Raw genomic sequence first — 15,024 nt, forward strand, 5'->3', positions numbered from 1 at the left:
GTAAAATGAAACTTTGCCATAGAACACACCTTGATGTGGGACTTGTTCCCTCCAGAGGGTTTGTTTAAGCCTCTTCACTTTTGAATAAATATTTAAAGATGTGTGTGCACGCCCATGTGTCTGTCTGTCTATCTAAATCCTCTGGAGCGTGGCCCGAGGTCCAGTACTCTCTCACCCTCCACCCCCGGGTCACGACTCACCATGCATCCAATATCACTGGCGAACGTCACACCTTTGCTCTGTCGCTGCTCCTGGGAAGTGTTGGTGCTCCCACCGCTTACAGAATTCCTCCTCATGATCCCTGCGGGGGCAACAAGAGCGAGGGAAAGGGACTATTACAAAGAGGTTTGAGCTCATTCATGATACCATTAGTATGGAAGGGGGCGGGTGGAAGGGATAAGGAAAATGCAACACTTATCGCTATCTATGCATGTGGTTCTTGGTGAAGAAGGGGATTGGCAGGTCCCTGCCCCAAGAAGCCTACATTCTCAACATGGGCAAAACTGAGGAAAATGGGGATAGGGTAAAAAGCAGAAAAAAAGATTTAAACTACTTGTATTTCGGCAAAGTTACAACACAGGGGAATGTACTGAAAGGCCCAGTGACAAATCGCACAGTTCGGTGGAGAGGAAAGGTAATTTGTGGGAAGTGAGAATTGATAAATAATGGCATACATTTCAGCCCCCTTGTCAAGAGATGTACGGGGCTTGTTCACAATACCAGCAGTGCAAAACGCTTTCCTACCAAGCACAGAGGCGGCTGGGACTGTTTGCTGCTGTGTAGCAGGGCCAAACTCTGACTCCTCTCGGTCTAAGCCTGTACTCCCACTGTGACTTAGGTTACCATGGGTAGGCAACCTAAGGCCCAGGGACCGGATTCAGACCAATGGTCTTCTAAATCCGGCTCACAGACAGTCCAGGAATCAGCGTGTTTTTACATGAGTAGAATGTGTCGTTTTATTTGAAATGCATCTCTGGGTTATTTGTGGGGCCTGCCTGGTGTTTTTACATGAGTAGAATGTGTCCTTTTTATTTAAAATGCATCTCTGGGTTATTTGTGGGGCAAAGGAAATCATTTATTTTTTCCCCAAAATATAGTCTGGCCCCTCACAAGGTCTGAGGGACAGTGGACTGGCCCCCTGCTGAAAAAAATTGCTCTAACCCTAGTCCTGGAAAACCCTGCTTCTCCCGACCTCCTCTTGATTGCTCAAACCCCTTGTTTCTAGCACCTCCCAGCTCGTCCCTTCTCCTGACTGCTCTTCAGTGTCCCACAACTGAGGTCTGAGATCGAAGTCGTCGTCTTCTGTGCCCTTCTCGGGTGTGTGGTTCGCACCAGTCTTCTAATCCAGCCAGTCCCTGGCAGTGGGTGAAGATCTACACTGGGAACAAGTGGGGTACCGAATCATCCTTAACCCAATGGTTGAAATGGGCATCAAAGGCCGTTGCGGGGGAAAGGGGCCTGCTCTGAATCGCGCCAAATTGTGTGCAGAGCCCAAGGGACCCCAGAGGGCATTTCCCAGCCAGGAATGGGAGGAGACCAGGAGTGCCTTCTATTTGCTGAGAGGCTGTTGCAGAGGCAGCAGATCTGGCCTTCAAGAGGCACATAGCTGTCAACTTTCATATTTGAAAATAAGGGATCAGCAGCCTCGAAACTAAGGGATCAGCAGCCTCACCTGTCCAAGGAACAGTCTAAGGGATATCTAACAATCCAGGATAGCAGCGGAAAACGGCGCTGGAATAAGGGAATTTCCCACAAAAAAAGGGAAGGTTGACAGCTATGAAGAGGCACCTAGCAGAGGAAGCGGGCATTGCATTCTTCGGAGGCCGGATTTGCTGCCTAGCGGATCCTGCCGCCCGAGGCGGTTGCCTCACATTGCCTCTTGGCTGGGCCGGCCCTGAAAGCTGCCTTAATAAAATAGTCTGGGCTAATGAATCAAAGAAAACCAGGTGTGGAGGACTCACAGGACTGGTCCTGAATGGGGTAACTGTGTCCCTGAAGGACCAGGTGCGCAGCCTGGGAGTCATTTTGGACTGACAGCTGTCCATGGAGGCGCAGGTTAATTCTGTGTCCAGGGCAGCTGTTTACCAGCTCCATCTACCAGGCTGAGACCCTACCTGTCCACAGTCTGTCTCACCAGAGTGGTGCATGCTCTGGTTATCTTCCGCTTGGACTACTGCAATGTGCTCTACGTGGGGCTACCTTTGAAGGTGACCTGGAAACTACAACTAATCCAGAATGCAGCAGCTAGATTGGTGACTGGGAGCAGCCCAGCCGCCGAGACCACATAAAACCGGTCTTGAAAGACCTACATTGGCTCCCAGTACGTTTCCGAGCACAATTCAAAGTGTTGGTGCTGACCTTTAAAGCCCTAAATGGCCTCGGCCCAGTATACCTGAAGGAGCGTCTCCACCCCCATCGTTCTGCCCGGACACTGAGGTCCAGCTCCGAGGGCCTTCTGGCGGTTCCCTCATTACGAGAAACAAACCTACAGGGAACCAGGCAGAGGGCTTTCTCGGTAGTAGCGCCTGCCCTGTGGAATACCCTCCCACCAGATGTCAAAGAGATAAACAACTACCTGTCATTCAGAAGACATCTTAAGGCAGCCCTGTTCAGGGAAGTTTTTAATGTGTCACATCTTAGTGTATTTTTGGTCTTTGTGGAAGCCGCCCAGAGTGGCTGGGGAAACCCAGCCAGAAGGGTGGGGTACAAATAATAAATGATGATGATGATGATGATGATTATCTGAAAGCGCACACCAGCTTCAGAACAGAGAGCCACGTAGCTGCCTCCTCCACTTGGCACTTGCCAACCTGGGGTGGCAGCACGGTGGTAGCTTACCCTGAGGTTGCGCCAAGTCCACCCGCTGCAGGCTGCTGCGGCGCGCGAAGGGATTTCCCTTGGAGAAGCGGCGCTGGCGGCTGGAGAGAATGTCGGCGGGAGACACGATCCCGGCGGGCGGCACCTTGCCCAGGCGGGCGTACAGCGCCTCAATCTCCTTCTTCTGCCGGGCCTGGAGAACTTCGACCTCAGAGAGGTGCCTGAGAAGGAAAGAGTGGGTGTTGGGTCAGGGAGGTGGGGCGGGGGGAAAAGGGACCTCCCTCCCCCAACGAACCCCACACTCACTTCTGGCGCAAGGCCTGCAGCTCGTCCCAAACCTCGTCGTCCTCAGGGCTGTCCGAGTCGTCGCTGCTCGGGTACGAGAGGCTGTGAGAGCAGCTCATCCAGACAGGGGTGCTGGGCTGAGCCTCCCCTTCCCCTTCCACTTCTGCCACAGGGGTGGTGCCCTCCTCAGCGTCCTGCACCGGCGTCCCGCCCGGAGACCCGCTGTCCGACTCTGTGGTGCTGGAAGAGCTGGTGCTGTCGCCCCTTGGGGGGTTCTCGGGGAGCACATCCCGCGTGGGGGTCACCTGGAAACGGCCCAGGATCTGGGGCTTGGGCTCTGTCGGTGGGGGGAAAGTGGGCGGGCAGGTTAACAATAATAATAAGGGACGTGGGTGGCGCTGTGGGTTACACCACGGAGCCTAGGACTTGCCGATCCTGCCAACCTAGCAGTTCGAAAGCACGTCAAGGTGCAAGTAGATAAATAGGTACTGCTCTGGTGGGAAGATAAATGGCATTTCCATGCGCTGCTCTGGTTCGCCAGAAGCAGCTTAGGCATGCTGGCCACATGACCTGGAAGCTGTACGCCGGCTTCCTCGGCCAGTAAAGCGAGAAGAGCGCTGCAACCCCAGAGTCGGCCACGACTGGATCTAATGGCCAGGTGTCCCTTTACCTTTACCTTAGGTTAACGGTGAGGATGGGGAGAAGCCTCAGGCGTCCCCCAATATAAAGGGGTTCTTGGAAAAAGAACCACCAGTGCTTAAATTCTTTAATAATGTTGGTACTAATTGTGTGTCTCCTCCTCGAGAGGTACGGAGGGTGGCAACACGAGAACGGGGCCTTCTCTGCAGTGGCTCCCCGTCTGTGGAATGCACTCCCCAGGGAAGTTTGCCTCGCACCTTCATTACACACCTTTAGGCGCCAGGCAAAAACATTCCTTTTTAACCAGGCCTTTGGTTGATCTGATTTACATCATATGCCCTTTTAAAATGTGGTTTTTTGGGGGAGGTGGCTATTGGGGTGTTGTTTTTATTTTTATTAATTATTTTGTGCTTTTATATCTTGATTTTATTTTGTGAACTGTCCTGAGACCTCCAGGTATAGGACGGTATATATTCAATCAATAATAATAATAATAATAATAATAATAATAATAATAATAATAAACAACAATAAACATGTGCCGAGTTCTCTCTATAAAGCTTAATGATGTTTAAAGCTCTCTATAAAGCTTAATATTTCAGAACAAATGTGAAATATAATGTATGTGTATGTACAGTATGTAACTAAAAATTCAATAAAGATCATCTGGGGGAAAAAAGCTTAATATTTCAAATAACTGATATCAGCAGAAGAAGCGGAAACCTCTTTCCCCTTTAAATCTTTTCTTACTTTGTCCCCCCCCCTTTCCCCCTCTTTGTTTTCTTTATGACTGTCAATTCTTGATAGCTCTCTAATGCTTCTTACATATACGTTTTGATTTCTGAATATTTATATTCAGGATAAATGAAGATATATGCAGAAAGGTCGTGGGTAGAAAAGGAAGGGAATCTCTGTGTGACAAGAGAAACCAGAGTGGGTTTTCCTCAGGTTGAGGAAGTGGGAAAACTCTCCCAAATGAGAGGTGGGAAGACTCACTTCTTTGTATGTGGTTTGAAGATTAAGGTAAAATAGAGGACTATATATATATACTTAATTTTGTGTTTCATTACGATTCTTGCTAATATTGTTTGTTATTATTATTTACTTTCCCCTCTGTTCTTTGTATTGTTTTGTATTATTGCTTTTTAGATTAGTTTGGCTTTTAACGTATCATATGCTGAAAACTCTTATTAATAAATTTCAGTCTCATAAAGCTTAATAACGTAAAATGCCCTGAAGCCATAAATCTCTCCCCTAAGCGCTCGTTCCTCTTATTCCAAAGGAGCGCGGCTGCAGTTGCCAAGCGAGAATCACAGAATCAGAAGGGACCCTGGGTGTCATATCTCCCAACCCCCCTGGCAATGCAGGAATCTCAACATGCCGTCCCCCATCCCATTTGAAACCATGGCGGACCCTGCTTAGCTTTGCAAAGGTGAAAAGGCCACCACAGTGAGAGGTCTCTCCATTCCTAGTTTGCGTTTTCTTGAGCACAGAGAATACGTTTCCAGGACTGTAGGCGGAACGCTGTGCTGAAGACAGCTGCATTCTCAAGCCCCGCTGCTGCCCCAAACAGTTGTGCACCCTATTGCCACAGCCGCAAAGATTTATCTCTGGCCCCCAAACACTCCACACCTTCATTGATGGGTGAGAGCCGAGGTGGCGGCAGCTTGGAGGTGGAAGAATCTGGCGCACTGAGCAGTGACCCAGACCAGGAGGAGGCAGGAGGCACCTGTTGAGAGAAAGTTTGGTTTGTGTGAGACGTCAGTACAGAACCTCCCCATTTCCACCCCATTCGCTGGACCTAATGTTAGTTCCCTGCCTCCTGGACACCCACATTTAGCACCCACACCCTGGGACAACTAATCTGCTTGGGGTGATACCTTGTTTTCAACTTCACAATGTATCGTCAGCTAAATATTGTGATATACAGTGGTGCCTCGCAAGACGAAAAGAATCTGTTCCGCGAGTCTCTTCATCTTGCGGTTTTTTTGTCTTGCGAAGCAAGCCCCTTAGCGGATTAGCGCTATTAGCGGCTTAGCGGGCTTAGCGGATCAGCTGTTAAGCGGCTTAGCGGATGAGCTGATAAGCGGATTAACGGCTTAGCAGATCAGCTGTTAAGCGGCTTAGTGGATCAGCTGATAAGCGACTTAGCGGATCAGCTGTTAAGCGGCTTAGCGGATCAGCTGATAAGCGGCTTAGTGGATCAGCTGATAAGCGGCTTAGCGGATCAGCTGATAAGCGGCTTAGTGGCTTGGGGAAAAGGGAGGGGGGAGGAAAAAACCCCCGCAGGAACTCGCAAGACATTTTCGTCTTGCGAAGCAAGCCCATAGGAAATTCGTTTTGCGAAGCACCTCCAAAACGGAAAATCCTTTTGTCTAGCGGGTTTTCCGTCTTGCGGGGCACCACTGTACCGATATATCACAATGTTTGAAAAAACGATGGTACTATGTAAAGGGGAACAGTTGGGCTGGGTGATGGCTGGTTTTCAACTTCACAATATATTGTCAGCTAAATATTGCGATATACCGATATAGCGCGACGTTTGAAATAACGATGGTACTATGTATAGGGGAACAGTAGGGCTGGGTGATGGCTGGTTTTCAACTTCACGATATATCGCCAGCTAAATATTGTGATATACCGCTATATCACAATGCTTGAAATAACGGTGGAACTACATAAAGGAGCTGGGTGATGGCTGGTTTTCAATTTCACGATATACCACCAGCTAAATATTGCGATATACTGCTATATCACGACGTTTGAAATAACGATGGAACTATGTCAGCAGAGGTAGAAGCTGGCTCTTTTTTGTGACTGTTGTACCCAGTTCAGCTACTGATTGATTGTGTGACTGCAGTACATTGTTTTATTGTTTTCATTTTATGGATCCATGGTCTCGTTAGATAGTAAAATTCATGTTAAATGGCTGTTTGAGGGGTTGCCATTAATCGTCCGGAATGGATTAACCCATTTTACATTACTTTCTATGGGAAAGCTGCCTTGCTTTTGGAACGCTTTGCTTTTGGAACGGCCTTCCGGAACAGATTAAGTTTGAGAACCAAGGTACCAAGGTATTGCAATGTTTAGCTGGCGGTACATTTGAAATACTTTATAGTCACTTGTACAACTTGTATACAGTGAGATTACACAAACACCCCTCACTCAGCTCTCTTAGTCTTAATTCCCTTCATTTACTTACACACACACACACCAAACCTGAAAGTCATGTTGTTATCTTTTCATTCAGCAGCCTAACAGCCCACAGATAGAAGCTGTTCTTTACCCTGTTGGTGCAACTAATCATGCTTCTATATCTTCTGCCTGAGGGCTACATTAAAGGTACCCCTGACCATTAGGTCCAGTCGTGACCGACTCTGGGGTTGTGGCACTCATCTTGCTTTATTGGCCAAGAGAGCCGGCGTACAGCTTCCGGGTCATGGCCAGCATGACTAAGCCGCTTCTGGCGAACCAGAGCAGCGCACGGAAATGCCGTTTACCTTCCCGCCGGAGCGGTACCTATTTATCTACTTGCACTTGGACGTGCTTTCAAACTGCTAGGTTGGCAGGAACAGGGACTGAGCAACGGGAGCTCACCCCGTCGCGGGGATTCTAACCGCTGACCTTCTGATCAGCAAGTCCTAAGCTCTGTTGTTTAACCCACAGCACTACCCGCGTCCCTGAGGGATATATTACGGCGTTGTAAACCAGGTTATCACCCAGCCTTGCTCTCCAGCTCTCTCATGCTGCTTCCTGAGATAGTTCCATTTCGTTATTTCCCAGCACCGCATGCGCACACGGTCATGCGCAAGTCCGGGGGGCGGGAAGACGCCTGCACGCACATCTGCACACTCACCATGCCATCATCAGGCCTGCTGGTGGTTGGCGTACTCAGGGATGGCAGAGAGCCTGAAGGTGCTGGCATCCCCAACGTCCCGTTGACTAGCTGGGCCGGTTTGGCAGGAGGAACCATGACCTCGGGGTAGACGAATCGCGCGGGAGATGGGCTAGGTGGACATAGCACCGGAGACTGCGAGACCGGCGAGGTGTAGAGAGGCCCCCCCTGGGCGGAAGCTGCCGTCACGGCGGGAAGAAGGGACTGAGCCACGCTCATCACTGCCAAGGAGAAGACATTGGCAAGAGAGAGCAGCGGGGACGTGGAAGGGGTCCAGAGCGGGGCGGCGGGAGGCTGTACGGCGGGGATGACTGGCTGGGCGGGGGGCGGAGGGAGGGACAGCGTGGGGAGGAGGGGGCTCAGCGGGGTGATGGGCTGGGGAACAGGGAAGAGGTACGGAGGCGTGGCAGGAGCTGGCGGCAGCATGTGGTACGGCGGCCAAGTCTGTGCCGGAACACAGGGGACACCTGTAAGGAGGAAGGCAGATTTGGCAGGTGAGCAGGAGAAGCAAGGAAACAGCATCTTTGCAGAACACAAAGCCCTTGTTGGCAGGGCGGCCAAGCGAGATGCCTTTGTTTTTATTTACAGTGGTACTTCAGGTTATGAACTTAATTCGTTCTGAAGGTCCATTCTTAACCTGAAACTGTTCTCCCCCCCCCATTTGTTTATTGGTTTTCACAACATTATAAACAAACAAACACATAAGAGAAACATAAATAATAGCCTTGTTAATAATTACACTTATTAACGTTGTTAAGTGACTTCCTCGCTTCCCCTTGGTTGAATTTCATTGCATATCCTTTTAACGGTTTTCCAAATCACAGTTCTTATAAAATTTAACTTAAACATTAACATCCTTAGATCTTCACATTATGAAATTAAACATATGACCTGAAACTGTTCTTAACCTGAAGCACCACTTTAGCTACCGGGGCCTCCTGCTGCCGCCACACCGCCAGAGCACGATTTCTGTTCTCATCCTGAAGTTCTTAACCCGAGGTACTATTTCTGGGTTAGCGGAGTCTGTAACCTGAAGCGTCTGTAACCTGAAGCGTATGTAATCCGAGGTACCACTGTATTTATAAATCATCACCATCATTTTATGTTTCTTTCTACCTTGCCTTTTCCCTGATGGTGGGACTCCAGGCGGCTTACAGATAAAAGCAAGAATCCTTAAAAACACGGGGGGGGGGGAGACAATAATTAAGAAATACAGTCGTACCTTGGATCTCAAACACCTTGGCTCCCGTAAAAAATCGGCTCCCGAATGACCGAAACCCGGAAGTGAGTGTTCCAGCTTTCGAACTATTTTCTGTAGCAAAATGTCTAGCGAGGCTTCCGCAGCTTCCGATTGGCTGCAAGAGCTTCCTGCAGCCAATCAGAAGCCGCACTTTGATTTCCGAACATTTTGGGAGTCGAACGGACTTCCAGAACGGATTCCGTTCGACTTCCAAGGTACGACTGTAGTTAAAACAGTAACGGAACTAAAACTATATACAGAAAGGAGATGGATGGCCTGCTTAACCATTAAAATTCTCTTAATAAAATTATGGATGATACACAGCTGTCTCCTACAGAAGATTGGATATTTTGCCAGAATCGGCCTACACGTTTCTCCAAACCCAGAAAACCTCTTTAAAAACCCACACACTCCTATATGACAGCGTGTCCGATTCGGTGTATTTGTTCAGGATTCACACCCACACCCATCTAGCCTCCAAACCCTCTGTTTGCAACGGACCATCCCATTTCCTTGCTAAATACTTAAGATATCCAACCCGTGTTCCGCGGTTCAAAGAACTGGACTGATGTCCCATGGGAAAGCAGGAGCGATAAGGCTCCCAGGCTGACACTTGCCTGGGCATTTCTACAAATAGCAGGGAGCTGGAAACAGATTGGTTTTACCTGTGGGTACTGTTGAAAGCAAAGGCAGCCCAAAGTTCTGGGTACTTGGAGGAGGAACCCTGGAGCTGAAGGACTCGTTCTCAGAGACGGGGTCTGCCAGAGAAGCTTGGACGGGGGACGTGACCGACTGCCCAGGGCTGGAGCAACCAAAATCTGAAACAAGGAGCAAAGCACCACTTTAGCTAATGGGGCCTCCCGCTGCCTCTGCGCCATTTCTGTTCTCATCCTGAAGCAAAGTTCTTAACCCGAGGTACTATTTCTGCGTTAGCAGAGTCTGTAACCTGAAGCGTCTGTAACCCGAGGTACCACTGTATTGGGAAATGATCTATAATGAATTTTTAAAAATGTTTAAAAGTGCTTTCCAAAACACCCCCAGAGTCCTTTCTGTTGGGGATAATGCAGACTGAAATTCCCAGGTGTCAAAAAAGGTTATTTTTGCATGCTACCACTGCGGCCCGTGTTTTGTTAGCCCAAAAATGGAAAACAAGCGAGGTCCCAACCAAAGAAGAACAGCAACTTAGGTAGACAGAATATACACAGCTTGCAGACTTAACATATAGAATAAGAGACCAAGAAGAACATATGTTTAGAGAAGACTAGAAAACGTTTATTGAATATATGGGAAATAACTGCGTGCAGCTGAAAAAGCTGACAGCATTAAGATAAATTCAACAGTATAAAAAAGTTATGAGGGGTGTAATAATGGAATAATGAATGGTATAGTTTTTGTAAAATATGCAGGGATTTATGATATGTAAAATGAACCATGGACAGAGAAGAAGGGAAGTCATTGATACCATAAGGATGTAAAAATGAGTACTTTAAATTATAAAACAGAAAATTTAATTTAAAATTATATGCAAAATCTGAAACAAGGAGAAAGGCCAGTCTGATAACCACCAGCTATAGCTTCTTTTCTCCTTAAGGTACTCCTCACACTGTTCCTAAAAGATCATCACTGGCTCCCAGTACATTTCCGAGCACAACTCAAAGTGTTGGTGCAGACCTTTAAGGCCCTCAACTGCTTTGGCCCAATATACCTGAAGGAGCGTCTCCACCCCCATCGATCAGCCTGGACACTGAGGTCCAGCTCCGAGGGCCTTCTGCTGGTTCCCTCACTGCAAGAAGTGAGGTTGCAGGGAACCAGGCAGAAGGCATTTTCAGTAGTTGTGGAACGCCCTGCCATCAAATGTCAAGGAAATAAACAGCTTATCTGACTTTTAGAAGACTTCTCAAGGCAGCCCTGTATAGGGAAGTTTTCAGTGTTTGATATTTTACTGTGCTTAATGATTTTAATTTGTTGGAAGCTGCCCAGAGTGGCTGGGGAACCAGTCAGATGGACGGCATATAAATAAGTTGTTGTTGTTATCTCTCCCTGCTTTTAGCCTAGCTCTCTTTCTGACTCACGAGTTGCTGTAGAAAGAGGCATAGAGTCCTGTGACGCCCCATCCATTCCCTGTACCCATGCACACCTATTTTCTTAAATGATGAAGGTCCCAGGAGAGATTGCACCTCTTGAATCAGATAGAGCAGAGATGAGAACCCCTGAAATACCAACCCTTCCATTATTCCAATTGTGCGTGTGGCAGAACCAGACTGAGTACTGTAATATCAGGGATGGCCCATGCATGAGGCAGACTGAAGAAGCTGACATCCCCTGAGAAATATTCTCTTGAATTATGGTTCCAGATCAACGTGTGGACCCTTGCCTTTCACCCTTTCTCCCATTCAATTTGACGGTTAACTTCAGAGACCAGCCCTGGTTAAGAAAAGGGCACAGGTGTGCTAATCTGGGGGTATGGAAGGTGTTGGGTTACATACCGCTAAGAGATGAGGATGAAGAGATGGAGCGCGAGAGGCCTTGCGGAGGCAGCTCACCCTACAATGACACAGAATTAAAAAATAAAATGTTTTCGTTGGGCCCAGGAGAAATCCAAAACATCATATGGATGAAAGCAAAGGCACAGAGGGCTAGTTTGCCGGCAGGGATTACTCTGAAATTAGGCCTGAAATGTGTAAAGTAATAAAACAAGCACACTTCGGACCACGTGCAGAGCGCCTTTACCTTTTCACATACCAACCACCATAAACCTGGGATTAAACGGAAGGTTTTTCTGCTCAGGGTGTCGCATTCAGAAGGGCTTGGACCCTTCCTCCTCGTCCCACCCGCCCTGTCTCTGCAGGGAAAATAGGCCTCACATTCTGAGGGAGGAGGAAACAAGGAAAAAGCTGCCGGAAGCTGTGGGAAGGGATCTTTACTCAATTTGACAGGGAATAATAAATAATACTAAATTTTTATTTATACCCCGCCCTTCCCTGTTCAAAAACCAGACTCAGGGAGGCTAACAACAAATTTAAAACACTTAATTATAAAAGGAGCATAAAATACAGTATAAAAACATGAATAACAATAAAATTCAAAATGGGGAAGTGGGAAGGACACCTGTAAGTCCATTTTAAACAACTGACAAAGCACATCTGTGCGTCTAAAAGGTTTGCTGGACTTCATTCTGGCTTCACTGAAACCAGAGGGGGAGATCAGGGCTGAAACATCCAGGAGGCTACCTAACTTCCCCCGACTTCCGTGGGTCTGGCACTCACCGAGAGTCCATCAGCAGCCAAAATTGGGGACAGGCTCCCTGTTTCAGGGCTGCCCAGAGACCCCAGGTCTTTGCTCAGGAGGGTCCCCACACGCTGGATAATATCACGGATTCTCCGGATGAATCCCTCCTGCTCAGATTTCAGGATGAATTCCTTGGCAACCTGAAGAAGACGGAGACACAATGGGGGAGAGGAGTCAGAGTCAGGAGAGAGCACATCAAAATCTTACCGAAATGTGAAAACCCTGCGTCCTCACCATGACAGCGGCAATCTCCTCTGGGCTGTCTCCATCCAGGTCAAATTTGAAGGTCACCATCTTGTTGTTGTACGTTTGCAGCTGGCACTCAACCACTCGGTCATTCTGGACTGGCATCTGCACACATGGAAGGTTGCAAATTAAACAACAACACTACCACACGGAGACTCTTGAGACTATCCAACCACCTAGAAAAGGGGTCAGCAAACTTACCGCGCCTCGGGCCGGTGTCTCCAGCGCCAATCGCGTGGCGGGCCAGAGGGAGGGGAGCGCATGCCCACACGCTATTTCCAGCGCACTTCCGGGTCGGAGGAGCACCGGAAATAGCTTGTGTGCATGTGAATGGGCCTCCTCCAATCTGGATGAGCACCAGAAATAACGCGTGCGCATGCGCAAATAACGCATGCGCACAAGCTATTTCCGGTGCTCCTCTGACCCGGAAGTGGGTAGCCGCGCAGCACAGCGCTGGGCCAGATAAACGAGTCCCGTGGGCCTTAGTTTGCGGACCCCTGACCTAGAACCTTGCAGGCGAAAGGACGAAATGGTGCATGCCCCTTTCCCCAAGTCCACTGGATGAACAGACTGAAATACGTTTCCGACCAGTTCTGGCTTTCGTTTGCAGATGAATTATGCCTGCTGGGTGGCCAGTTATGTTTCGGAGGCAGCAAATCTTCCAAAGCCCAGTAGCTGAAAACCACAGGAAAGGCGTGGCCACTGTGAGTACAGGATGCAAACTGGTTGGGCCATTGGCCTCATCCAGCAGGCTGTCCTTATGCAGGAAGGAAAACAGTTGTCTGAACTGCCACTTGATTTTAAGAGTCTAAAAACAAATACACTAGATCTGAAGAAGTCACATAAGAAAAGACTTCTTGGATCAGGCCAATGCCCTATTTAATTCAGCATCCTGTTCCCAGGGTGTTGGTGCTGGGAACAGTGGCATCGCAACGGAGGTGCAGGGGGGGGGGCAGTGTGCCCCAGGTGCCTGTTGGGATACTCCTGGGGAGGCGGGGGCAGCAGGCAGGCCCCCAGCTGGTTCCAGCCACTGGCCGGCAGCTGGACGATCACCGGTCTCCCTTGGAACAGCATCAATCAGCGACACGAGCCTCAGATACGTTTAGAGACCCGTGCACGCTCTATCAGCAGAGTGCATAAATCTTCTCACAGCAGAAGTGGCGGACAGAGAAATGTGTAAGCATATTTACAGCATTTATTCAGCATAGTTCAGGAACAAAGGAAACATGTCTGCTTCCCTTCGTGTCCAGCAAAACAGCAGCAACACAAAAGCTATATACAAATGGAAGTTCCCAGCAAGTGCTGGAAGTAAACAGGCATGTGACACACAACAGTCATGCCTGTTCCCTTTTAAGGTGGAACAGAACTATATCCTAGCACCCTCCCCCTTTCCGTGGAACCTGTCGTACCTGCAACCCAACTGCAACCTCTGTACATAAACCTTAAGTTGTTCTCTGTTAACAACCTTAGACGACAGATCTGCAGGAATTTCATTTCCTGGCATGTAGGACACCTGAATGAGTCCTTTCTGAATACACTCTCTTGCACGATGTAACTTTATGCCATGTCTGTAGGGGGTGTGTGTGACAAGAAGGCACCCTGCAGCGTCACACACATGCACTGTAACAACGCCGCACATACGCTGTACATAGCGGTTTGCCACCAGCGCCACTCAAGCGCTGTACGGACGGCGGTGGGATCCCTCTGTTGCCGCTACAGCCGCATGTAGAGGATCCTTCGTTCGTGGCTGCAGCAGAGGATCCCAGCACCGTCCGTATGGTGCTAGAGCGCCAGCAAACCACTATATACAGCTCATGTGCGGCGTCGCTACATACAGCGCATGCGTCGTACATAGAAATGCCGCACAAGCGCCCTATGTAGCGACGGCCTGCCCTGGGTGTCACGACACCTTCGTTCGCCCCTGGCTGGGAAGCTGGGAGAGCAATGAACTGGTGCCCACACAGCAGTTTGTACTCAAAGCTAGCCCAATAATTTGCCTTTCGGCTTGAAGATAACGCAGCACTCACTGAACGATTAGAATCACGTGCAAGTGACACAGCTCATTTAAAATCAAGGTCAAGAGGGTTTCCTCCTGACGTCACGATTAATGGCAGCAGCTCTCCACTGCCCTCTAGGGCAGTGGGGAGGTTTAGGCAGGGGAAAGTCAGGATTTATGAGGTAAAATTCCTGGCAATTGCTCCTCAGGGGGTTCTGGGAAGCTCACTGCATCCCACTGTGCTGCTTAAGCTTGTGTCTGCCAACTTGAAAGACAAGAGCGGGTGCGACCTGGGAGTGTGTCTGCCTCTGTCTCCGGCAAGATTAGTGACTGGTTCCTCATTAATTTGGAATATTGGCATTTATAAGGAGGTGCTCCTGAAATGATATATAACAGGCTGCAATCAATCAGCTGCCGAAATGACTGGGTTTGGCTCTTTGAAGGTATTTGAATTCTGAAGCTTGGAAATAAATAATAATAATAATAATAATAATAATAATAATAATAATAATTTATTTATACCCCGCCCAATAATAATGATAATAATTTATTTATACCCCGCCCATCTGGCGGGGTTTCCCTCACAACGGCCGGAAAGGAAGGGAGAGGACAAGGTGC

General features: G+C 48.7%; 1 protein-coding gene across 1 annotated transcript in view; it reads right to left on the bottom strand.

Moving 5' to 3' along the window:
- WNK4 (WNK lysine deficient protein kinase 4) overlaps nt 1-15,024 on the bottom strand; it is a 59,856-nt gene that overhangs the window by 2,219 nt on the left and 42,613 nt on the right. The window contains exons 11-19 of the mRNA XM_081883815.1: nt 12,399-12,515; nt 12,143-12,304; nt 11,363-11,420; nt 9,542-9,694; nt 7,598-8,103; nt 5,374-5,470; nt 3,124-3,439; nt 2,839-3,038; nt 201-301 (exon numbers count right to left, since the gene is read on the bottom strand). Of these exons, the coding sequence (XP_081739941.1) occupies nt 201-301; nt 2,839-3,038; nt 3,124-3,439; nt 5,374-5,470; nt 7,598-8,103; nt 9,542-9,694; nt 11,363-11,420; nt 12,143-12,304; nt 12,399-12,515 (1,710 nt within the window). The remainder of the gene's footprint in view (nt 1-200; nt 302-2,838; nt 3,039-3,123; nt 3,440-5,373; nt 5,471-7,597; nt 8,104-9,541; nt 9,695-11,362; nt 11,421-12,142; nt 12,305-12,398; nt 12,516-15,024) is intronic.

Source organism: Podarcis melisellensis (assembly GCF_964234715.1).
Source record: "Podarcis melisellensis genome assembly, chromosome: 13".
In the NCBI taxonomy this organism is placed as follows: domain Eukaryota; kingdom Metazoa; phylum Chordata; class Lepidosauria; order Squamata; family Lacertidae; genus Podarcis; species Podarcis melisellensis.